At 46.6% G+C, this 25,542-nt stretch overlaps 1 protein-coding gene across 4 annotated transcripts; it reads left to right on the forward strand.

Annotated features, from left to right (window-relative positions):
• Window positions 1-4,808: 4,808 nt before the first annotated feature.
• CYP4F57 (cytochrome P450 family 4 subfamily F member 57) lies at window positions 4,809-23,573 on the forward strand. Of its 4 annotated transcripts, none has more exons than XR_012428503.1 (12): window positions 4,809-5,461; window positions 7,175-7,319; window positions 9,228-9,281; window positions 9,374-9,501; window positions 11,368-11,489; window positions 12,458-12,728; window positions 13,802-13,868; window positions 14,066-14,195; window positions 20,962-21,095; window positions 21,187-21,251; window positions 21,465-21,547; window positions 21,938-23,573. XR_012428503.1 is itself a non-coding variant. In XM_065534468.2 (12 exons), the coding sequence occupies exons 2-12, from the start codon at window positions 5,264-5,266 to the stop codon at window positions 21,492-21,494; spliced, it is 1,344 nt and encodes a 447-aa protein (XP_065390540.1). In that variant the 5' UTR covers window positions 4,809-4,866; window position 5,263; the 3' UTR covers window positions 21,495-21,620. The 4 variants fall into 4 exon arrangements, 2 of the variants coding, with proteins under 2 accessions (XP_065390540.1, XP_065390539.1); XR_010583014.2 differs by having other exon boundaries at window positions 4,809-4,866; window positions 5,263-5,461; window positions 20,962-21,251; window positions 21,938-21,989; XM_065534468.2 differs by lacking the exon at window positions 21,938-23,573 and having other exon boundaries at window positions 4,809-4,866; window positions 5,263-5,461; window positions 21,465-21,620.
• Window positions 23,574-25,542: the final 1,969 nt, after the last annotated feature.

The raw sequence follows: 25,542 nt of genomic DNA on the forward strand, positions 1-25,542 counted from the left end.
TGAGCTGAGGTGGTGCCACTGCACTCTAGCCTGGGGGAAGGGGACATAGCGAGACTCAGTCTCAAAAAAAATAAAATAAAATAAAAAGAAACTACCAAACTGTTTCCAAAGCATCTGCATCATGTTTAATTTCCGTAAGTCATGTATGAGAATTCTGGGTCCTCCAAATAATTAATAGCCATTGGTAGTGTGAGCTTTTGTTTCAGCCTTCCTTATGGGCATGTTGTGGCATACCCCTGAGATTTTAATTCGTGTCTCCCAGTGACTAACGGCGTTGAACCACTCGTGCCTTCCTGTGCCCATTTGACACTCCTGTATTTTCTTTGGTGAAGTGTCTATTCAATCATCTGCTCGTTAATTTTTCCTTGGGTGGTTCGCCTTCTTATTGTTGGATTTTGAGAGTTCTTTATAAATTTTATGTACAAGTCCTTTGTCAGTTGTGTGATTTACAAGTCTTTTTCCTAGACTCTGAAGTTTCTTTCATAGAGCAAACGTTTTAAATTTGAATGAGGTAAGACTTATCAATTATGTTTACACTGCCATATGTAGGAACCCTTTGCTTAACTGGAGGTCACGGAGATTTTCCCCTACACTCTCTTTAAAAGTTTTATAGTTTTAGATTTTACATGAAATTCCATAATCTCTATTTAGTTAAATTTTGTACGGAGCGTGAATTGTGGTTTGACTGTTTTTTTGGATGTGGATATCCAATGTCTGACAGGGGAAGCCAACAGGTCATAAGAGGAAGGAGGCAGAAATGGACACATCTTTTAGCTATTTGGTTGTTCCTCTGGGAGCTGGGTTTTTATACTCCTGGCACAGCCTCAGGGGCTGGTCCCTACCCAGGGCCCCGTCTTCAATGTCACTCAGCTTTCTGCTCCAAGGTGACCTCTGGGGGAGTCCCTGCGTGATCACCGCGTTCAGAAGAGCCCCCTCCCTCCCCTTCTAGCTCACCTCAGTGTGGCAATGATTTTCATTACCACCACCGTTGGACTTGGTCTTATGACCTGTTGGCTTCCCGTCAGACGTGAGCAACAGGATGGCAGGGACCCGATCTGTCTTGTTCATCCTGTATCCAGGGCCCTCTCACTGTGCCTGGCACAGTGTAGCTGCTCAAGTAAAGTGTGTTATTGAGTTCAACTACCTGTGAGGTAGAACTCCACTTCTTCCTCTTACCAAGGAGGCTACGAGGCTCAGAGAGAGCAAGGGACTTACTAAGGGTCACTGAGCCGGCGAGAGTCTGGACATCAACTGAGTTCTACTAAATCCAGAACTTCTTCCTTCTTGAAAGTTGAAGACAGGCAAGGTGAAACTCCAGCCAACAGGCGGCATGAATGCTTGTTCTAGAGACCCCATGCAGATTCCTAGGAACTGTGTCTTCATGGACACAGAATAACAACTGCTCACCTGTGTTGTGTGTCAACTATGTGCCTTTGCTCTGCCAAATCCTTATTCCTTCCTAAATATTTGCTTAGCAGTTAAATGTATAGCAGCTCAGTTTGAAAAACAAAGCAACAGAGATGTGTAGAAAGATAAAATGGTCTTTACCTTAATTCTACTTCTTCTAATTCCATGGTGATGTGTGGATTTTTCTGAAAATTTGTCAAGTGCATATATAAATGAGTAAACAAATATACACACATACACTGTATTTTTTTTTTTTTTTTTGAGATGGAGTCTTGCTTTGTTGCCCAGGCTGGAGGCAATGGCACAATCTTGCCTCATTGCAACCTCCTTCTGCCTCCCAGGTTCAAGTGATTCTCCTGCCTCAGCCTCCTGAGTAGCTGGGACTGAAGGTACATACCACAATGCCCGGCTAATTTTTGTATTTTTAGTAGAGACGGGGTTTCACCATTTTGGCTGGTCTCGAGCTCCTGACCTCAGGTGATCCGCCCGCCTTGGCCTCCCAAAGTGCTGGGATTACAGGTGTGAGCCACCGAGCCCGGCCCACTCAGGCATTTTCTATATAGATGGGATCAGCCCTCACCTAAGATTTGAGACGTACTTGTCCCTGCTCTCTGTGCTGGTGTCTGATGGAACATGTACAATGCTGTGTGAAGGTTTATGAGGACTGTTTCTCAGATGGGAAGACTGAGGCTCACAGGTGAATGGGTGATGCCTGAGCCTGGTCCCTCACAGAGTGGTCTCCATGGCTGGTCCGACACGCCTGCCCACTGTCCTACTCTAGGCAGGGGGGCAGGGGGTGGAAGAGCCCCTGAGAGAAACATGAACTTCTGTCTTCTGGATGGTGGCTTCCTTCCCTCCATACTCGCTAGGAGACATCCCTTGAGGTTGTGTGACTTGGCAGCTGAGACGTTCCTGGTTGGAAGGAAAACCACTGAAGGGGCTCCAGCCTCTTGGGGCTCTGACAGTTCCCACCTGAGACTTCCTGATCTCCACACTGCCTCCCTTTTTGCCTCCTGTCACCTGGAGCAGGATCTGGCTGAGGGATGCTGCTGCCCCACGCCCTTTATTTTTGGATGCCTACTAGGCAGGGAGGAGGCAGGCAGGGATTTGATGGCCCAGCCCAGCCTCTCCTAGCCTTCCCCAGGGGATAAGAATAGACCAGGAACAAGGAAGTCCTAGGTGGAGCTATTGTTTTGGGGGCTCTGATATGGTTTGGCTGTGTCTCCACCCAAGTCTCAGCTTGAATTGTAATTCCCATAATCCACATGTGTCTAGGGAGAGGCCAGGTGGAGGTGACTGGATGATGGAGACTGTCTCCCCCATGCTATTCTCATGATAGTGAGTGAGTTCTCACGAGAACTGTGGCACTTCCTCATTCTCTCTTCTCTCTCCTGCTGCCAAGTGTGAAGGTCCAAGCTTGCTTTTCCTTCACTCTCTGCCATGACTGTAAGTTTCCCGAGGCCTCCCCAGCCGTGCAGAACAGTGAGTCAATTAAATCTCTTTCCTTCATAAGTTACCCAGTCTTGAGTATTTCTTTATAGCTATGTGAAAATGGACTAATACAGGCACAAAGAAGTCTGATGGTTAAGAACTCAGGCCATTGGCCGGGCGCGGTGGCTCAAGCCTGTAATCCCAGCACTTTGGGAGGCCGAGACGGGCGGATCACGAGGTCAGGAGATCGAGACCATCCTGGCTAACACAATGAAACCCCGTCTCCACTAAAAATACAAAAAAAATAAATTAGCCGGGCGTGGTGGCGGCGCCTGTAGTCCCAGCTACTTGGGAGGCTGAGGCAGGAGAATGGCGTGAACCCGGGAGGCGGAGCTTGCAGTGAGCCGAGTCGCACCACTGCACTCCAGCCTGGGCGACAGAGCGAGACTCCGCCTCAAAAAAAAAAAAAAAAAAAAAAAAAGAACTCAGGCCATGGATTCAGACAGACTCAGTCTCAGGTCTCAGGCTTGCCACTTGCTATCTCGGGACTGTGGGCAAGTGACTTCATTGTTCAGAACCCATCTGGAAAATGGGATGGAGGAGAACCCAGGGAATGTGGTGTTTGGAATCCACATGGGGAAAGACCTTCTTTGTCTCTGTACTGTAAGGACTGGAGAGTCATGTATGGAGGATGTTGGGGGAAGCTTAGGAGAGGGCTCAGCCATAAGAGAGGATGTTGAGATGCTGCATGGAATTCCTAGGGCTTGGGTCTAGATCTTTTTCCTGCAGTTCCTTCTCTCTGACAGCCTAAAAGGGTATGAATTGGATTTTGTGTGTTTTTCTCCCGATTCAGAGCTCGGAGGAAGGACTCCTATGCACACAAGGCCTGTTGAGCGCCCTTGGGACCATGTGCTGCTGGTGGGTGGGGCCCTGGCACATAGTCATGCACATCTTTCTCTCCATCTGCATCAAGCCCATGCTCTTGGCTCCAGGTGGACACTGCACTGGCTGTCCTTTGCCCGCTGCTGAACTCTCTGTGTTGTCTGAAGCTGGTCGGGTGCCCCATGTACAGAGAGAGGGGGCTGTGGTAGAGATATCACTGCCTCTGTTTCCCGTGGACTTCCACCTGTTTGACCACTGTCTGCTTATGACTGAGGCGTGTCTGTGGGATGGCGGCTGCTGTATGGGCAGATCGGCTCTATGATCACATCTTATCACATGTATATTTACACCTGGGTCCTGGTTACACCTGGAATATGTCATACCTGTCTACACCTGCTCTATGTTTACACCTGGGATCATATGGCCCCTCTCAGCCTCATCCCCTCTGCCTCCACTCTGTCCTCCTAGGCTGAGCCCAGCCTGTAGGTTTGCTCCTCCAGCTGGACTCTTTATCCCCAGAATCTGACGCGGGTAATCCTCAGTGGGGTTGGGACTGGATTGTTTCTTCCTGCTTCCAGCAGTCAGGTCTCAACTCAGGCTCTGGGCTGCTTGGAGGCAGAACTTGAACTCTTGCCAGGTTATGAAGCCAGAGATGAGAGGCTTCTGTCTCTGAATCTCCTAAGTCTGCACCAGGTAGGGTGCCTGACATAATCCCCACCCGTGTTTGGAGAGGAGCCCAGATGATCTGGGACAAGGGTTGGCCTGGCCCAGCTCAGCTGACTGAGAACTCTCACGGTAAGTATACACTTTTACCTGAATGCCCTTGTCTTGGAAGGGCAGGGTGGAGGCAAACTTGGGGCTCAGAGTCCTCTTCTTGGCAGACTGCCAAGAAGGTGCAGAGACCTGAGAATTCAGTGCTCGTGCTGGGTCACCCTGAGCTGCACCAGCTGGCCCAACCCCAGGTTTTGGCTGGCTGCCCAGGCACGGAAGACACACCCAGACTGTGGGGATTGGCTGCCCCAGCGCATCCCAGCCCAGCCCAGCCCAGCCTCCTAGGGCCTTCTTCCCTAGATCAGGGGCCGGGCCACAGACCTCCCAGCAGAGGAGGAGAGAAGGTTGTGTGGGACAAGCTGCTCCCGACAGAAGGTGCCAGGCTGGGGGTGGCAGGGCTGGAGGGTCCTGGCCTGGGATGGGGAGAGGCACTGCCCAAGGCTGCGGTGGCTTCAAGCTGCTGGCCTGGGACAGTGGTGGTTTCCTGGTACCTGGACCCCTAGCAAACTCCCAAGGATTCAGGCTGGGCCCTTCTGGACTCCAATCAGCTCCTCTCTCTTTCCCTTTCTCTGTGGTTACCAAGTCACTGGAGGCGACTTGGTTGTTGGTTTTGGTTGGGCTTTTCTGGACTTTAGATCTCAGCCCTTGGTTACCCATCCCTGAGCCCTCCCTGTCCTGCCCCCAGCAGTTCCTGACCCTGCCCCTCTCCGCTGTCCCCAGAGCTCTTCCCTGGGCCTCAGGACCTCACCCTCCATCCTGTGTGCCCTGCAGGATGTCGCTGCTGAGTCTGCCCTGGTTGGGCTTGGGGCATGTGGCAGCATCCCCTTGGCTGCTCCTCTTGCTGGCTGGGGGCTCCTGGCTCCTTGCCCGTGTCCTGGCCTGGACCTACACCTTATATGACAACTACCGCCGGCTCCAGTGTTTCCCGCAACCCCCGAAAAGAAACTGGTTTTGGGGTCATCTGGGCGTGGTGAGTGCGACAGCAAAATGTGTCTGGGGTCTCAGGGTAGATGGATTTCCAGAGGAGCAGGAATGGGGTTCAGGGAGCTGGGTATTGATGGTGGCTGTGATCTGGGACCCCAGAGAAGCAAGGGGGATGGCTCACTCATTCCTCTCCTCACTCATTTGTCGGCTCACTCACTCATTCCTCTCCTCGATCACTTATTCCTTTCCTCACTCACTCATTCCTCTCCTCACTCACTCCTTCCTCTCCTCACTCACTCCTTCCTCTCCTTACTCACTCCTTCCTCTCCTCACTCACTACTTCCTCTCCTCACTCACTCATTCCTTTCCTCACTCACTCATTCCTCTCCTCACTCACTCATTCCTCTCTTCACTCACTCATTCCTCTCCTCACTCACTCATTCTTCTCCTCACTCACTCATTCCTCACTCACTCATTCTTCTCCTCACTCACTCGTTCCTCTCCTCACTGATTCCTCTATCCACTCACTCATTCCTGTCCTCACTCACTCATTCTTCTCCTCACTGACTCATTTCTTCCCTCACTCTCACTCATTCCTTTCCTCACTCACTCTTTCCTCTCCTCACTCATTCATTCCTTTCCTCACTCACTCATTCCTCTCCTCACTCACTCATTCCTCTCCTCACTCATTCCTCTCCTCACTGATTCCTCTCCTCACTCACTCATTTCTCTCCTCACTGATTCCTCTACTCACTCACTCATTCCTCTATCCACTCACTCATTCCTGTCCTCACTCACTCATTCTTCTCCTCACTGACTCATTTCTTCCCTCACTCACTCATTCCTCTCCTCACTCACTCATTCCTTTCCTCGCTCACTCATTCCTCTCCTCACTTGCTCATTCCTTTCCCCACTCCCTCATTCCTCTCCCCGCTTGCTCATTCCTCTCCTCACTCGCTCATTCCTCTCCTCACTCACTCATTCCTCTACCCACTCACTCATTCCGCTCCTCATTAATTCATTCCTCTCCTCACTCACTCCTCTGCTCACTCACTTATTCCTCTCCTCGCTCACTCATTCCTCTATCCACTCACTCATTCTTCCCCTCACTCACAGATTCCTCCCCTCACTCACTGATTCCTCTGTTCACTTACTCATTCCTCTACCCACCCACTCATTTCTCTCCTCACTCACTCATTCCTCTCCCTGCTCGCTCATTCCTCTCCTTGCTCACTAGTTCCTCTCCTTGCTTGCGTTTCCTCTATCCACTCGTTTGTTCCTCTCCTCCCTCCCTCATTCCTCTCCTCACTCACTCATTCCTCTCCCCGCTCGCATATTCCTCTCCTCACTCACTAGTTCCTCTCCTTGCTTGCGTTTCCTCTATCCACTCGTTTGTTCCTCTCCTCCCTCCCTCATTCCTCTCCTCGTTCACTCATTCCTCCACTCACTTACTCATTCCTCTCCTAACTCTCATTCCTCTCCTAACTCATTCCTCTCCTCACTCACTCATTCCTCTACCCACTCACTCATTCCTCTCCTCGCTCATTCCTCTCCTCATTCACTCATTCCCCTCTTCAGTAACTCATTCCTCTGCACCTACTATTTCCATCCTCAGTTCAGCTTCAAACACTAGTATCTCCTGAAACACTCTCAGAGACCCACATAGCAATAATGTTTGACTGGGTATCCCGTAGCCCAGTCAAGTGGACACCTAGAATTAACCATCACAGGAGTTGACAGCCCCCTGACTTGCTTTCAGATCGCTCCTACAGAGGAGGGCTTGAAGAACTTGACCCAGCTGTCGGCCACCCATTCCCAGGGGTTTACAATATGGATGGGTCCCATCATCCCCTTCATCGTTTTATGCCACCCTGACACCATCCGGTCTATCACCAATGCCTCAGGTACCCATGCGGAGTTTGTGGTAGCCTCTGCATGGCCCCTGCAGTACCCAGACCCCTCCTTGAGTATTCATGCCCATCACTGAGACTTCCATCTCAATGTCTTCTCCCTCCATTGCCATCTGCTTCCTGCTTTGGTGTTCTGGGCACCACTGGGGCCCCAAGACGCCTCAATTCAGGGCCCTTTCTTGAAGGAACCCCCATGCTTGAGGAGAAGGGTCCAGACAGAGACATTTCCAGCTTCATGGGATCAGGAATGGGCAAGAGAGAGATGGGTGTGACAACCTAGAGGAGAACTGGGTGTCTGCTGGGGCAGGCTGAAAGGCTTCCTGGAGGAAGAGTTGTTGGAGCTGAGTCTGGACCAATGAGTAGGATTTTTTAAAAGTGTGTGGCAGGATGATGCAGTGGGGATCATTTGTATTTGTGGGCCCAGCCAGTCCCGGCGTCAGCCTTGTCCATCCCTCAGCCCAGAGTGGTAGGAGGACTTGTGGCTGGTGGAGAATCTGGGCTGCTATTCATGTGACCTCCATCTATGATGGGTCAGTTCCTTCTACCTCATCCTGTCACTCATCCACCCTGCGATCACTGCCTTCCTCCTGCAGGCTTCAGGATTCTCCAATAGGAGATCCCACACCAGCTGCTTGATCTTCCCTGCTCTCTGCCCTTCTCGTCCTTGGACAGACCAGGCTGAGCAAGGGAAGGGGCAGCATCCCACAGAAACTATGGCTCTGACCCCAAAATGCTTAGTGACTCTGTGCAGGTCACCTGCTCTCTCTGGTTGCTAAGGTCTCTTTCAGTTGTGAGTGCTGGAAACTCAACTTTGTGTGCTCTTAGCAAATAAAGAGAATCAAAAGAGTGTAAAGTCCAGGGAGGGTGTCTTCAAGCACGGCTGGATCCAGGTGTCAATGAACATCATCAGGAATCTGTCTCCTTTTCTTAAGTTCACCATTCTCTGCATCACTTTTTCTTTTAAGGCAGTCCTTTTCTTACGGTGTCAACCATGGGTCCCAGAAGCTCAGTTTTTGTCAGAAAGCTCACCTTTCCCCCAGGGGCCCCATAAATATTCTATGATTTCTATGTTACACCTCATTACATCTGGTATTGTTTTCCTGGGATCATATGGAGAAGTCATCATGTGTGTGGCTCAGCTGTGGCCAAGGACACTTGGGGCATATGCCAGACTTTCTGGTTCTTCTCTGACATGTAATTTGAAATTGTCTTTTCTCCTCCTTGTCATCTCTTGGCAATGTTTGTAGCTTGTCCAAGATCTGGGACCCAGGGTCCCTTTGAGAACTGTCAGAGTTATTATTTTAGTCTTCCTGAGCCAGGTTTCAGAATCCATTGGAATCATACTTGAAGAGTCTTGGTTACACCTGTGACATGTCCAAGACATTTAAGAACTCATATTTAAATCCTATCTGGGGCCTGTCTTTGGGGTACACAGAGGTCATGTCTGACTATCTCAGGTCCATGTCAGACGATGTGTCATTTAGGGCTCCTCATGTGTGTTGTGGCTATGCCAAGGCATGTTAACATATGTTGGGGACATGTCCCAAGTCCCAGGTCCATGTCAGGAGATGATAAAGAGTGGTCCGCCCTAGGCCTCTTTAAAGGTATTTTGTAGAGTGTGGAGCTACGCTTGGGTGTTGCAGAACATGCTGGGTCATGTAGGAGCCATGTCAAGGTGTTGTGGGGTGTGCTGTGCCCCGTTAGGTTGTGTCATTGCTCTACTGTGCTGTTGCAGCCTGGTCTGGTCCTTCTTCCTGTATCCTCCATTCTTCCTTTGCCCTTGGCCTCCTGCCTGCTCTTCTAAGCATGAAGTGGGGAAATTCTTGGTAGGGAGCCTCCCTCTACACCTGAAGTTCCTCTCTTGCCCTCTGCATGGCCCCTGACGGTCGTCATTCATGCCAGCTGCCACTGCACCCAAGGATGACCTCTTCACCAGGTTCCTGAAGCCCTGGCTGGGTGAGTACCTGCAGACGAAAGGGGTTGGGGATAACTTTGTGGGGGGTGGGGATGATGCTGCTCTTGCCCACTGCCCTTGGTTGCCCTACTAGGAGAAGGGATAATTCTGAGTAATGGTGACAAGTGGAGCCGCCACCGTCGGATGCTGACGCCTGCCTTCCATTTCAACATCCTGAAGCCCTATATAAAGATCTTCAATGAAAGTGTGAACATCATGCTCGTGAGTCCTTTGAACTCTGGTTCCCAGCTGGAGTCTTTGGGTGGAGGGACCAGGGACAGATCTGGTCTGGGATTTTGGCTCTGCTGGGTGGCACTGAGCCATTGTTCTTCCTGTCTGAGACTTGGTTTCTGCATCTTTAAAACGGGGATAATAATCCCTAATTAAAAGGTGGCAAGACGATCGAATGAAGTCATTTGCTTGGCACACAGTAGGTTCTCAGAAGGTGTTAGTTCCTGTTTTTTTCGCAGAAACCCTGTAAACTCAAGAGAACAAAGATGAAGATTGCATAGTAGTCATTGCTGATTACAAACCACTTCAAAACTCATTGGCTTAGAGCAATAAGGGTTTATGATTGCTAACAAGTCTGTGAGACATTTGGCTGGTTCTTCTGGATGTGGAAGGAATCACTCTTGGCACATGAGCAGCTGGGGATCAGGTAGGGGCTTTGCTGATCCTGGCTCAGTTCATTCACATGTTTGGGGCTTCACTGGTTTCAGGCTGATTTGGGATGGCCTCAGCTGTGACACCTGGACTTTCCCCCATGTGATTCTCTGCCTCCAGAAGGCATCTTGTTGTTCACATGGCAGAGAAGCTGCAATGCTTCTGGACATTGTCTCTGCAATGCTTCAAAGTTCAGCCAGGTTTGGGTCTGTCAGAGTTATTACATCATCATTTCGCCACATTGTATTGGCCAAAGAAAGTCAAAAGTCCAGTACAGACTCAAAGGGGTATAAAATGGAATTAATGGGAGTTGCTGAAAAATTACTGTACAAAGGGTGTGAATACAGTGAGAAGTGAAGAATTGGGGGTCAGGATTTCGTGAAGTGTCTAGGATTTTTTTAAAAAATATACAAGCTGGTAAGTTAGCTTGTTACTGTTTGATGGATTCTAACACAAGACATGAGACTCCTGGGTCAGAGACAAAGGGTAGTTGATTACTCATGGCACAATAAGCAACGTGTACTTCTTGTTGGTTTGTATCCTTTTTCTGAGCCAGCCTATATTCCATGGGGGTGACACTGGTGGGCCTCTATAGTAGTCTGCTCATGCAGTACATTGCATGACAGACAATGGGCATTAGGCTTAGGGAATCTGCTTTAATAGTGGCAATTACAAGCCTGATATTGGTCCAGGGGGAGTCATTGCCTTATCTCTCCAGGTTGTTGTCTGCAAACACAACTCTGAGATATGGCTCAGGTAAGAACATCACAGTCTTGCATTGGTGGCATACCCAGCAAGGATGCTTAGGGCTGATGAAGAAGTGCCTCTTCCAACACAGGGTTATTTTTGAAATGAACTTATTATAATGCAGATGAATAAAGTGAACACTTACTGGTCACTCACCATATGCCTGAGAAAATGTCATGCCCCAAGGCCAGGATATATGTTGTTTAATTTAATAACCCTGTGAGGTTGTGGTTATTTTTGACCTATTGCAGATGATGAACTGAGGGCCAGAGAGATTAGGGAGCTGAACACAGTTCAACCAGTTAGTAAGTGAGCTAGGAGTGGTGGAACAGAGATTGTATCCTGGTTTATCTGTCCCCAAAGCAGATCACCTTGACCATTATTGAATATTTGACAGGTGGGACCTAGAGGAGGGCAATAGGTTGTACCAAGGGCACACAGAGCATAGGAGACAGAGCTGAGACTTGAATGCTTGTCTCTTGGCTCCAAGCCATGGGTCTTCATCTCCTAATACTAACACCTTCTGCTTCCATCCAAGTCTGGTTCTCGCTGGCAATTGGTTCCTGGGGCAGAGGACCAGGGGGCTGATTGAGGGGGAGTCTCTCCTGATACTTGGGGCTGGGGAGGGGCACAAAGGAGGCAGGGCCCAGCTCTAGCTCTCTTCACTTCTCTGGCCAGGACAAGTGGCAGCACTTGGCCTCAGAAGGCAGCAGTCGTCTGAACATGTCTGAGCACATCAGCCTGATGACCTTGGACAGTCTGCAGAGATGCATCTTCAGCTTTGCCAGCCACTGTCAGGAGTGAGTTCCTTGCCAGGGCCTGGGATGTGAATCCACGGACCAAAGGGAGTTAAGTTGGGGAGGGAGGAATGAGCAAAGTAACCCGAAGTACCTTTCAGGAGGATTTGTATCATAGTTGGGCTTTGAAGGTCGAGGAAGAGGAGAAAGGGCTGTCTTTCCAGGTAGGTAGAAATATCTGGGTAAAAGCAAGGTTAGGATGAGCCAAGCATGTGCAAGAGACAGTAGAAATGAGGTTGTGGAAGTAGGGGCTAGATATTAGGGACACTGAAAATTAGGAAAAGTGGTATGAAGTTTATCAAGAGATTTTCAGAGAGCTTTTGTAGTTTCAGCTGATGATGGATGTGGTAAGAGCTGAGCTGTGTGGGAAACTGACGGCTCGCCATCACACCCAGCTAATTTCTGTATTTTTGGTAGAGCGGGGGTTCGCCATCACGGCCAGGCTGGTCTCGAACTCCTGACCTCAGTTGATCTGCCCGCTTTGGCCTCCCAAAGTGCTGGGATTACAGGCGTAAGTCACTGTGCCCGGCTGCTCCTTCTGTCTTACAGTGTGAAAGTTGAAACAGAGAGAGAGAGAGAGAGAGAGAGAGAGAGAGAGAAAGAGAAATAGAGTTGGTTATGGTGGGGGTTGGAGCAGGGATCAACTGGAAGAGGATGAAGTCTGAGTTGTGCGGACATTTTTGGTAAGGTACTGGATACTGGGTAGGAGACAGAGGAGAGAAACATGGTGTCCAACCTATACTCTAGGTGCCTTGGTGCATGGAGACTGCTCTCTCAGAGATAGGAAGCAGGGAGAGAAGACGGTCTGGAGAGTCACTCTCATGACTGATACCCACCATGCATCTCTAGGACCATCTGTTTCTAGATACCCAGTTTCCTGATGGGAGGTAGCTCCTGGCTGCTGGTGGGAGGTGTTCCTAGGGCTTTGCATATGTTACATTGTTGCCTCCCTTTCTGCCCTTGGCCTGCAGGAGGCCCAGTGAATATATTGCCACCATCTTGGAGCTCAGTGCCCTTATAGAAAAAAGAAGCCTGGATATCCTCCAGCACATGGACTTTGTGTATTACCTCACCCAAGACGGGCGGCGCTTCCGCAGGGCCTGCCGCCTGGTGCACAACTTCACAGATGCCGTCATCCAGGAGCGGCGCCGCACCCTCCCCACTCAAGGTATTGATGATTTCCTCAAGGACAAAGCCAAGTCCAAGACTCTGGATTTCATTGATGTGCTTCTGCTGAGCAAGGTGGGTTTCTCTATGATCTGAATTTAAGTGAGAGAATAGAGCTTGATGTCAAAGGTCAGATGAAATAAATTGGGCTTCATCCAGAGGGCACTGGGAGCCATGGAAGATGCTTGAGAAAGGGAAGGTCACAGGTAGGTTTTACAGATGACTCTGTTGAATGCAGCCATCGGGGCACTGCTAATTTTGAAACTGTGAGGAGCCTGAGATTTTACTCAACTTACAAGTCAGTTTGTTAGTCTTTCACATTTTTATGTATATCTATATGTCTATGTCCTTGTCTAAATCTATGATAAAAGATGCACTAAACCCTTGGATCACAGCAGCCCATTAGCTATTTACAGCAATAACAGCAGGCAGAGTAAGATTGTAGTGCTGGCTCCTCACTCCCAGAGCATCACAATGTTTTTACCTGTAAAATTTGCACCATAGGAGAGGGGCCCCCACACGATGAGTCTTATAGCTTACATAGGACAGCTAGCTCATATGCTCCTTCTTTCTTACAGGGTGAAAGTTAGATGGAGAGAGAGAGAGAGAGAGAGAGAGAGAGAGAGAGAGAGAACACTGTGTTCTAGAGTATAAACTACTCCTCTCCAGTGAGATGGCAATTTCTATAGTTTATAACCCAAATATCTTCTGGACAGATAAGATTCTCTTCAGTTTACTGCTCTAGACTGTGAGCAAATATTTTTGGAGCAATACATAATTTCTAACCTCCAAGGCAAATTGCCACTCAAATATCCTGTACCCCAGGTTGCCAGTATCTTTTTCTCTGAAAGTCTGCATGATGCAGAAATATGAAAATATTCCAGAGCCATTGATTCCTCCCACCAGGGACCAAAGAGGAGGCAAGAGAGCTGGGGGAAGCCCTTGGAGTAGGGGCTCTGGTGACGGTGACCAATAAAGATCTAGAAGGGCAGAGTGGGTTTGAGTTTCTGGAAGAAGATTGGATCTTCAGACGTTGTCTCAGGTTAGACTCGGGAGTCTCAGAGATAGTATAATATGTGTGTGTGTGTGTGTGTGTGTGTGTGTGTGTGTGTGTGTATGTGTCTGTGTGTGTTTTGCTTTCTCTTCAGGATGAAGATGGGAAGGCATTGTCAGATGAGGATGTAAGAGCAGAGGCTGACACCTTCATGTTTGCAGGTGAGGGTCCCAGTGTGGGACTACAGTGGGAATAGGGGTTCTTCCATCTCAGGAACCTGGTGGGTGGACACTGGATCACTTCATTCTGCCCATCGTCCCCCTCCCTCCATCCTCGTGAGGGCCTCAATATATGGGCACTGTCCACCTGGTGGTGTTGAAGCAGCCTGGAGACCCAACCATACCTGGCTGCTCCTCAGGCCATGATACTATGGCCAGTGGTCTCTCCTGGGTCCTGTACAACCTCGCAAGACACCCAGAATACCAGGAGCACTGCCGACAGGAGGTGAAAGAGCTTCTGAAGGATCGCGAAGCTAAAGAGATTGAATGGTAAGTGCAGGTTCTTGTGGACTGTTCCTAAGCCTGTCATTTCTTTGATCCCCAGGTGGTGAGGGGAGGAGGAGCTGTTCTGTTGATTCTGCCACTATTGCTTAGTGGGTATAAATGCAGAGCACCACAGGCGGGGCGTGATACTCAGCCTGGCTGTCAGGGTAAAGGTTACCGGCCTTTAGGATTGAAAGACCCAGGCTGCTGAAAAAATTAGTGACAGTATGTGAGGACAGATTATGCCACATTGCACATATTCAGCAAGTGAACTTCCCCTCCACTCTCTTTCTTTTCTCCTGGAAATATATATATATGTGTGTGTGTGTGTGTGTGTGTGTGTGTGTGTGTATGTGTGCATATATATATATTTTGAACATCCTCACTTCTTGAATGTTTGCTCAGGTGGCGAGGGGGAAGTTGTTTTTGTCAATTCTTCCATTATTGCTTAGTAGTACTAGGAGCAGAGCCCAGAGGCAGAACTTGGTATCCAGCCTGGCTAGCAGGGGAAAGTTTCCAGGCTTTTGGGACAGAGAGTCTTAGCCTGCTGAGAGAACCAGTGACAATATGTGAAGGCAGATGATGACACCTAGACATATTCAGTGAATGAATTTCTCCTTCACTCCTTTCTTGTTTTCTCTGAATTATCATGTTTTTCAAACATCTTTACTTCCTGAATGTTTGCCCTTCTGTTCCCTAATTCCTACCCTCCAGTTCAGTCCAGGGAGTTGTAAGAGAGATCTGGGGGTAAAAGTCATATATCTCTTGTCTAGAACACCTGCATCATTCATCCATTCAGTCTTCATTCAGCAAAGTCTTCCACATGCCTTTCCAATGAGTTCTGTTCCCAGCACCTTTCTGTGCTCTGGAGACCTGGAAAGAATGCTGCCAATGAATGTGTTTTCCAGGTACTCCCAGCCTAGTGGGAACAGTCCCAGTGCAAGGCATTCCCAGTCCACACGGGCAAGAATGGAGTTGAGAGCAAGAGAAGCATGGCTGGGAGTGTAGAAAGTGTTTCAAGCTAAACGAGGTGGCTGGCGCCCGTGACACCAAATACTAAGGAGGCTGAAGTGGGAGGATCACTTGAGGTCAGGTTTAAAATGAACCTGGACAATATCTAAATCTGTAAAAAAATCCATCTAAATCTGTAAAGAACCTATCACTAAAAAAGTAAAAAAAACAAAATAATAAAGTGCCTCAACTGAAAACCTGAATGATGATCAGTAGATGTTTGGAGGCAGTAGTGCCCTAGGTCAGAAAGACAGCCTGGGCAAAGATGTAGACAGCCTGGGGTGGTGGGCAGAGAGGGAGAAGAGGGAAAGAGAGAAGGAGTGGTTTATGCATCGGGGGAAGGAGATGGTTATACAGGGAGAAAGAAGTAAGACGGAGGGAAAGTGAGGGAGAGCAAAATAAATAGAGGAGGGAAGAAAGAAGGAGACAGAGAGAATGAGAGAGGAAGGAACTGAGTTATGATGAGATAATAACCAAGGTGGTGAAGGCAGAGTCCGGTTGTGGAAGGCATGGGAAAGTGGTAATGGCTTCCATTTTAACCCAAAGGCAATGGGGAGCCATAACAAGTGGTTGAGCAGGGGAGGGTTGGGTCAGATCTGGCCACCAGAAAGATCTTTTCAGGGCAACTGTGGAGAGAGGACAAGCTGTAGAATGAAGTCCCAGTGAAGATATTCTGGAACCTGAGCCAGGCCAGGGGCTGGGGATGGAGAGGAGGCAAGGGACTGGACAGGTGTTTTGGAGGCAGTGTCCTCCCATCCACGCCTTTGCTCAGCACAGCAGTCCTAAAAGGTGGCAACATATTTTTATGCTTTTAAAAATCAAAATATCAAGTAACATTGTGCACTTTGTAAACAAAAAGTGTCCAAAACATTCATAAAAATGAGCTTCTTTCTTAAGTCTCACCCTAGTGGTTTCTACCATGAATGGTTTTGTGTGTGTCCCTCCAGAAAATGGCTATCCTGATGCCTACTTTATATGAACACAGACTTTTTCTATACAAATAAGAGTGTATAAAAAAGACACAGTATTTTTTCCCAAGACGGTGGATTGGAGGCAATGTCAGTGTGCTCTCCCATGTGGAAGGACAGAATAGTATGTAGAGATTCACACTGTGAACTTTCTTTTCCCAAGAAACAACACGGGAACTTAACAGGAAAACCAAAAGAATCCACAGACCCTTCAACAGGAGCTGCAGGTTGCATCCTACTCTGTAAGACAGGTGAAAAACTGTAAATCCCCAGACTGTGAGAGGGGGAGAGACTGCCTCCAGGGTACACATCTTCACTGAGGAATCTGAAAATCCAGACCCAGGAGAAGGCCTTAACTCTACCCAGGGCTTGAACTGATGTAAGGAGTGGTGAGAAATATAAAAGTAGAAGTAGCAGCAGGAAGTGCCTTGCAGGCATTCCCAATCTCCAGCATTGACTGAGGGAAGCCATTCCTTATTGTATCTCACAGGGGTCCTTGGGGAAGTCATAGAACTAGCTCAGGCGAGGTCACAGGTTGAAATGCCCAACTGAATTTCTTGATATAACCTCGAGTGGGGATGAACGCCCTTGACCAGAACCTGGAAGGCAAGCAGGAAGTGTGCTACAGACAGGAGTTCAGGAGCTGGGTGACTGGCCTTGGACAGGGACAAAAAAGGGCGTGCCCTGAAAGCATTGCTATTTCTGTGGGAAAAGCTTATGGCCTGTGGCAGGTCTTAGTTCTGTTCACAGACTGCCTGGATCTAAATCCAGTGCTATGAGTGGAACACTGCAGGTGTGACACCCACCTTGTGCCAACTGCATGGGAGCTGGATGAGGCTTACTGCCACCTGCTACTCTCCACTCCCTTGGCAAACTCTTCTGTGTGGCAGAGGCAGGTATACTCACCTCCGGAACATTACCTCAGTGACCTGAGAACTGCCCTCTGACTTTCACAGGGCAAAACAAACAAACAAACAAAAGTTACAAAAAACAAAACAAAACAAAACAAAACAAAAAACCTAGGAATATACTTAACCAAGGAGGTTAAAGCTCTCTACAAGGAGAACTACAAAGCAGTGCTGGACAAAACCAGAGATGACAAAAACCAATGAAAACATATCCCACGTTCATGGACTGGAATAATCAATATTGTGAAAATGATCATACTGTGCAAAGCAATCTACAGATTTAATGCACTGCCTATTAAAATATCTTCATCATTTTTCACACAACTGGGAAAAGCAATTCTAAAATTCATATGGAACCAAAAAAGAGCCTGTGTAGTCAAAGCAATACCAAGCAAAAGGAAAAAATTTGGAGGCATCACATTACCAAACTTCAAATTACATTACAAGGCTACAGTTACCAAAACAGCATGGTACTGGTATAAAAGTAGGCATTTAGACTGATGGAACAGAAAGGAGGACTCAGAAATAAAGCCAAATACTTACAGCCAACTGATCTTTGACAAAGCATGCAAAAACATAAATAGGGGAAAGGACCCCCTATTCAATAAATGGTGCTAGGAGAACTGGATAGCAATATGTAGAAAAATAAAACTGGATTCTCATCTCTCACCTTGTACAAAAATCAAAGGCTTAAATCTAAGACCTAAAAGCATAATAATTCTATAAGATAACCTTGGAAAAACTCTTCTGGACATTGGCCTAGGCAAAGAATTCATGGCCAAGACCACAAAAGCAAATGCAACAAAACCAAAAATAAATCAGTGGAACTTAATTAAATGAAAACGCTTCTGCATAAAATCCATCCAGCAATCCGACTACTATTCACCCAAAGGAAAATAAGTCATTATATGAAAAAGATACAGGCACATGCATGCTTATAGTAGTACAATTCACAATTGTAAAGATATGGAACCAACCTAAGTGCCCATCATCCAACGAGTGGGTAATGTGGCATATATATATACCATGGAATACTACTTGTCCATAAAAAGGAATGAAATAATGTCTTTTGTTGCAACTTGGATGGAGCTGGAGGCCATTATTCTAAGTGAAGTAACTCAAAAATAGAAGACCAAATACTATATGTTTTCACCTGTAAGTGGAAGCTAAGCCATGAGGACATAATACATACAGAGTGATATAATGAGCTATGGAGACTCGGAGGACAAGGTTGGGAGGTGGGTAAGGGAGAAAAGACTACCAACTGGGGACAGTACACACTGCATGGGTGATGGGTGCACTAAAACCTCAGAATTCACCACTATACAAATCATCCATGTAACCAAAGCACTTGTACCCCAAATGCTATTGAAATAAAAAGAAAGAAAGTAGACACAGATCTGCACATTGAAATCTATCTTTGGGAGCTTTTCTTTTCTTTTTCTCAAAATATGAGTTTCGGAAAATTTGTTATTTTTAATTGACAAATTTTAATTACATATTTATGGGGTGCAATGTGATGTTATATGTATACAATGCGTAATGACTAAATCAATTTAATAAACATTCCCATCATCTCATATACTCATCATTTTTGTGGTGAGAACATTTGAAATTTGTTCTCTTAGCAATTTTGAGATATATATCATTATTAACTGTAGTCATCACGCATGTAATAGACCTCAAACGTATTCCTCCTGTCTAATGGAAACTTGTACCCTTTGACCAAAGTCTTTCCGTTCTTTCTTCCTCTCTTCTCTGGTAACCACCATTCTCTTCTCGGTTTCTATGATTTCTATGTTAACCATTTTAGATCTCACAGGTAATAAAGGTCGCGTGTTATTTTTCTTCTTGTGCCTGGCTTACTTCACTTAGCGTAATGTCCTCCAGGTTCTTCCATGTTGTCACAAATGAAAGAATTTTCTTCTGTTTTTAAGGCTGAATAGCACTCCGTTCTGTATATATATCACATGGAAAATGAGTTTTGAATTACAAAAGCAATGATGAGAACAGGTTCTTCTTGCACTCAATGAGACATTACAGATAAGACAAGGGTTATCCTTGACATTCCTGCTACCCCACCTAATCTCCCTTTCTCCAAGGGGGCCTGCAGAGATACTGATCTGTCATCTATCTGCCTGTCTGTTTATCAATCTATCTACATATCTTTCTATCATATATCTCCTTTTATATTCCATATATTTTTTGTCCTATGGTATTTACATATATGGACATTTGCGAACATGCTTTTTCTCCACTCAATAGTGTGTCTAATAGCTATTTTTTCTGAGTGCTGAATAGCATTCCATGTTTTATGTGTCCCATCCCTTTCTTGAAGACACTTGTGTAAACATTTCCAATCATTGTAGATATGGTCAATTTACCTTCCAGAGTCTCTATACTGATTTACCTTCTGGCCTGCATTGTGTGACAGGACTAGTGATCCTTATTTTCTCCTTTTGTGTAGCTGTATAGTATTCCATCTTGAGATGAGGGAAATACAGATATTTCATGTTTCTTCTTTTTTTTTTCTTTTCTTTCTTTTTTTTTTTTTTTTTGAGAGGGAGTCTCGCTCTGTTGCCCAGGCTGGAGTGCAGTGGCGTGATCTCCGCTGACTGCAAGCTCCACCTCCTGGGTTCACGCCATTCTCCTGCCTCAGCCTCCCCAGTAGCTGGGACTACAGGCACCTGCCACCATGCCTGGCTTATTTATTTATATTTTTTGTAGTTTTAGTAGAGATGGGGTTTCACCATGTTAGCCAGGATGGTCTCGATCTCCTCTTAATTTTTTAAGATGCTAACAATCAGCCCAGAAAGCACGCATTAAAAAAATAACCTGGCAACGTGTGGGGAGAAGTAAGCGGCATTGGGCCATAGGAGTTGATTATGTTTTATAGTTTTCAAATTCTGAACCAGATAATTGTAGACGGTATTAAAATTTTAAATAGCCACTGCAAAAGAAGAAAGATTAAGCAGAGAATTCAGCTCCTTTGCTGGATCTTAAATGTTTATCAACGTTTTCCAGTGGGGCCTCTAGTGTTTCCTAAGTATAAAATCACTCTCTGCCAAAATGATACATTTACTCCCACATTCAAATGGCATGAATCTTTTTTTCCCTTGCCTAATTGCACTTGCTGTATCTCTAGTACCATGCTAAATAAGAGCAAAACTTTGGATCTGGGTATTTTGTTTGTTATTCATTTGCATTTGAGTTTGCTTTCTTGCCATAGACAATATTTATTTTTATGCAAATCTGTTAACTTTTTACCGCTGGCTTCTGGGTGTTTTCCTCAGAGTGTGTGTATGTGTGTGTGTGTGTGTGTGTGTGTGTGTGTGTGTATATATATATATATATATTTTTTTTTTTTTTTTTTTTTTTTTTTTTTGAGACGGAGTCTCGCTCAGTTGCCTAGGCTGAAGTGCAGTGGTGCGATCTCGGCTCACTGCAAGCTCCGCCTCCCGGGTTCACACCATTCTCCTGCCTCAGCCTCCCAGGTGGCTGGGACTACAGGCGCCCGCCACCACGCTCTGCTAATTTTTTTGTATTTTTTAGTAGAGACGGGGTTTCACCTTGTTAGCCAGGATGGTCTCGATCTCCTGACCTTGTGATCCGCCCATCTTGGCCTCCCAAAGTGCTGGGATTACAGGTGTGAGCCACCGCACCCGGCCAGAGTATATATTTTTAACTACTTGGCTAAATTTTCTCTGGTGCTTTTCTAATTCTCTGCTTCTCTAATTATTTTCCGCTTTTTAAAATTCTCAAATGTTTGATCCCCGTAGAGTTTATTTTCGTAATAAGGAGAAAAGGTCTCACTTGCAAATAGAGAAGCTGGAACGTTGTGTCTTTGCTCCCTTGATAATGATTGGGGCTGGGGTGTTTCCTTAGGGAGGACCTGGCGCAGCTGCCCTTCCTGACCATGTGCGTGAAGGAGAGCCTGCGGTTACATCCCCCAGCTCCCTTCATCTCCCGACGCTGCACACAGGACATTGTTCTCCCAGATGGCCGAGTCATCCCAAAAGGTGCCCACAGCCTCAGGGGGAGGAGCCTCCCAGGTAGGAAGATGGGCCCTTCAGGGAGTCCTCGTCCTGACTGCCCCCTTCTCTCCCACAGGCATTATCTGCATGATCAATATTATAGGGGTCCATCACAACCCAACCGTGTGGCCAGATCCTGAGGTTCTGCCTTCCTCATTCACCACCACCCCCCCCATCCTCTACCTTTTTTTTTTTTTTTTTCCTTTGGTGAATTTCAAGGTTCCTAGTGGAGGGGTCAGGGTTTTGATGAGGAAAATCCAACATCACCTCCCGGCAACACACACACAACTGTCTCTCCAAGGCTGCTGGACCTAGGAGACCCCACCCAGCAAACCTTCTTTGTCTCACCTACAGGTCTATAACCCCTTCCGCTTCGACCCATAGAACAGCCAGAAGAGGTCACCTCTGGCTTTTATTCCCTTCTCCGCAGGGCCCAGGTAAGAGCACCCTGTGTCTGAGGCAGGGATGGGGTGATGTGTGTGGGAGTCGAAAAAGGAGGATGTTGCAGATGGTCCCAGTTCCAGCTCTTCCCTCCATTCCTTCACAGTTTATGGGAAAACGTCCATGGAATGGGGATGGGTAGGTCCTAGACGGGTCCCCAGAGTGCTCAAAATCCCCTTCTCCATCTGCTGGTCTGAGCTGGGAGCTGGAGTCTGGCCCAGGCTCCAGGACATGCAAGCCCACATGGGGGTCCCAGGCATGCTTAGCCCCTCTCTATATCTCTCAGGCTCAGCTGGGTGTGGTTGGGGTCCCGGACCAGGTTCCTAGAGTGATGGGACCCAAATGCGGGTCTTGGGCACAGTCACAGTCCACTCTCCTGCCTGCAGGAACTGCATCGGGCAGACGTTCGCCATGGCGGAGATGAAGACTGTCCTGGCGCTGTTGCTGCTGCACTTCCGGTTCCTGCCGGATCACACTGAGCCCCGCCGGAAGCCGGAGCTGACCATGCGCGCCGAGGGCGGGCTTTGGCTGCGGGTGGAGCCCTTGAACACAGGCTTGCAGTGACTCTGTGACCCATCCACCTCTTTTTTTGCAGATTCTAATGAATAAAACGGTGCTGTCACCTCTGCCTGGGCCTCACTGACTGCCAACAAGGGGCTCTTGGGGATTGGGAGGCTTCAGGGAAGAGGTCTAACCTCGGTGGGTTGGGCAGGGTGTTGTCCCTGACCCCAGGAACCTGACTGCCTTTTTGGCTGAGCATAGGGCCTCCATGCCTATAGCAGGGTCTCTCAGAGCCCAAGTATGGACTTTATCCTGTGGACAATATGGAGTCATGGGAGGTTTTTGAGCAGGAGAGGGACCAGGATTAAGAACGGATTTAAGAAGCGAGACCCAGGCTGGGTTAGTGAGAAGCAACCGTAGAGGCAGATCCTTTCTTCTGGTCTGGGAGTGTCCCAAGACCGAGATCCCTGGCCAGTTCAGAACATAGGGATAGAAGGGTGCAGCTTTTACCCTGGCAGGCTCTCAGGAATTCTCAGTTTCCTTTCTTGCCAACGTCCCACCCTATGTCTCCCCTTTCCAGTTGATCACTTTTCTGATCCCCTTTTCCTAACTTCAGGTAGCGCCATTTTTTCCCTCTTTTGAACACTCTGACTCTGTCCAGGCCGCCCGTCCATCAGGTACTACCTGAATCCTCCCCGTACTCTCTTCTGTTATGTGCCAGGCACTCTCACAAGTGTCGGAGGTTGGGCACGTCCTCACCCTTTCACCTCTAGATTCCTCCTTCATTCCCATCACTGACCCGTCTTGGGGTGGAATGCAGTCAGGACCTTCCCGTTTGACCCTTGAGATTCAAAGCAGATGATTGGAAGAAAAACACCATCCCAAACGTATGGGATCTGGAGCCAGACTGTGGTGTTGAAGTCTCATCTTTGCTGTGTGTCTTGAGCCAGTTAATTCCCCTCTATGCACTTCAGTTTCCTCCAACATATAATGCGGGCAACAACACTACCTACCTCAGGGTTGTTCTGAAGACAAAGTCTGAGGAACCCAGAACTGTGCCTGGTGTACATTGGATGCTTAATAAATGTGGCCATTATTACCTCCTCTCTGAGAAAGTCTGGCTAATAAAGCATGTTGCCTTTTGAGATAGTTTTTTTCTACCATGACTTTAAAGACTGTCTTGGAACTCATAGGCAAAAATTCTGATATCTGTGCTCCTTGAATAATCTCTTGCCTTTTAGAGGACGGTGCACTTAGGAGGCAATTTTTTCCAAGACTGGTTGCGGGCACCTGAAAGTGCAAGGTGGTAGGAGAAGAAAAGAAGCTTCAGTTAATGTTTTAAAATGATGTCCTGCTACAAACATTGACCTCTGTTCATAGTCTAAGGAATCCTGCACCACTGCACCCTGCTGACTTGTCAAATCTTCTCTCCAGCTCATATCCCTCCCTTATTACACTCAGTCGCCTTGTCCTTGATTCTTATCTACAAATACATTGTGTTTTCTTGTTTAGTGCCATTATACTTCCTTTGTACTTTTGTGAAAGATCAGTTGCCTATATTATCGGGTCTATTTTCTGGGATTTATATTCTGGTCCGTTGACCTATTTGTCTTTTCTTTTACTAGTACCACAATATCTTGATTACTGTAACTTTACAGTAAGTCTGGAATTTGTACAACTTCAATAAATGATGCACAACTTCAATAAATTTATTGAATCTGCACAACTTCAATAAATGATGGTGAGAGAACTGGATGTGTACATGCAGAAAACGAAACTAGAGTCTTAGCTCTTACCATATTCAAAACTCAAATCAAAATGGATTAAAGACTTAAATGAAAAATCCTGACACTGTGAATTACTTGAAGAAAATATTGGGGAAATGCTTGAGGAAACTGATACAGGCAATAAGTTTTTTTGATAAGAACTCAACAGCATAAGCAACAAAGGTAAAATAGATGGATGGAGTTAAATCAAACTAAAAAGCTTCTTCAGAGCAAATAAATCAATCAACAAAGTGAAGAGACAACCTACGGAATGAGAACAAAAATTTTCACATTTTCAGTCTGAGAGAGGATTAATAATCAGACCATATGAGGAACTCGAACAACTAATAGTAAAGGAAGCCCATAAATAATTTAAAGAAAAATGGGCAAATGATTTGAATAGCATTCCTCAAAAGAAGACATACCAATAGGTATATGAAGAGTTGCTCAACATTACTAACAATCTGGGAAATGTAAATCAAAAGCATAGTGAGATAACACCTCACCCCCGTTGAAATGGGGCTTATAGAAAAGACAGTTTATTTATTTTATTTTTCCTGAGATGGTGGATTAGAGGCATTGTTAGCATGCTTCTCCCACTTGGAAAAACAAATTCGTGTGTAAAGATTCACACTGTGAAGTTTTTTCCAAGAAGTGACACAGGAACTTCATAGGAAAACTGAAAGAAATCACGCTTTGAAAGAAGCATCAGGCTGCGGCCTACATCACGAGCCAGGTGGACAACTGTAAGTCCCCAGAGTGTGAGAGAGGGATAAAGTGCCTCCAGGATATACAGTCCCACCAGGGAATCTGGCAATCCAGGCCACATAGAAGGTCTTAAGGAAATGAGGAAATGGGTATATTCTTGGAAACATAAACTCTCCTAGCTTGAAACAGGAAGAAATAGAAACCCTGAACAGACCAATAACAAGCAGTGAGATTGAATCAGTAATAAATAAATTGGCAACAACAACAAAAAGTCCAGGGCCAGATCAATTCACAGTCAAATTCTACCAGACATTCCAAAAATAATTGGCACCAATCCTACTGAAAGTAGTTCAAAAGATTGAGAAAGAGGGCCTATTCTCTAACTGACTCAGTTTATGAATTCAGTATCACTCTGATAACAAAACCAGGAAAGGACATAACAACATATGAAAACTACAGACCAATACGCTTGATGAACATAGATGCAAAGATCCTCAACAAAATGCTAGCTAACCAAATCCAACAGCACATCAGAAGGATTATACACAATTGTTAAGTGGGGGTTTATCCCAGGGATGCAGGGATGGTTCAACATATGCAAGTCAATAACTGTGATTAATCACATAAACAGAATTAAAAGCAAAAATCATATGATTATCTCCATAGATACAGAAAAAGCATTCTATAAAATCCAGCATCCTTTTATGATAAAAACGTCTCAACAAACTAAGCATAGAATAAATATACCTTAAAATAATAAAAGTCTTACAAGGCAAAACCACAGCCAACATCAAATGGAATGGGAAAAACTGGAAAGCATTCCCCCTGAGAAGTGAAACAAGACAAGGATGCCTACTTTCACCATTTCCATTCAATGTAGTGCTGGAAGTCCCAACTACAGCAATCAGGCAAGAGAAAGAAATAAAAGTCATCCAAATTAGAAAAGAGGAGGTCAAAGCATCACTGTTTACTGATGATATGATCATACATCTAGAAAACCCTAAAGACTCCACCAA

The sequence above is a fragment of the Macaca fascicularis genome, chromosome 19 (assembly GCF_037993035.2).
Source record: "Macaca fascicularis isolate 582-1 chromosome 19, T2T-MFA8v1.1".
NCBI lineage: Eukaryota > Metazoa > Chordata > Mammalia > Primates > Cercopithecidae > Macaca > Macaca fascicularis.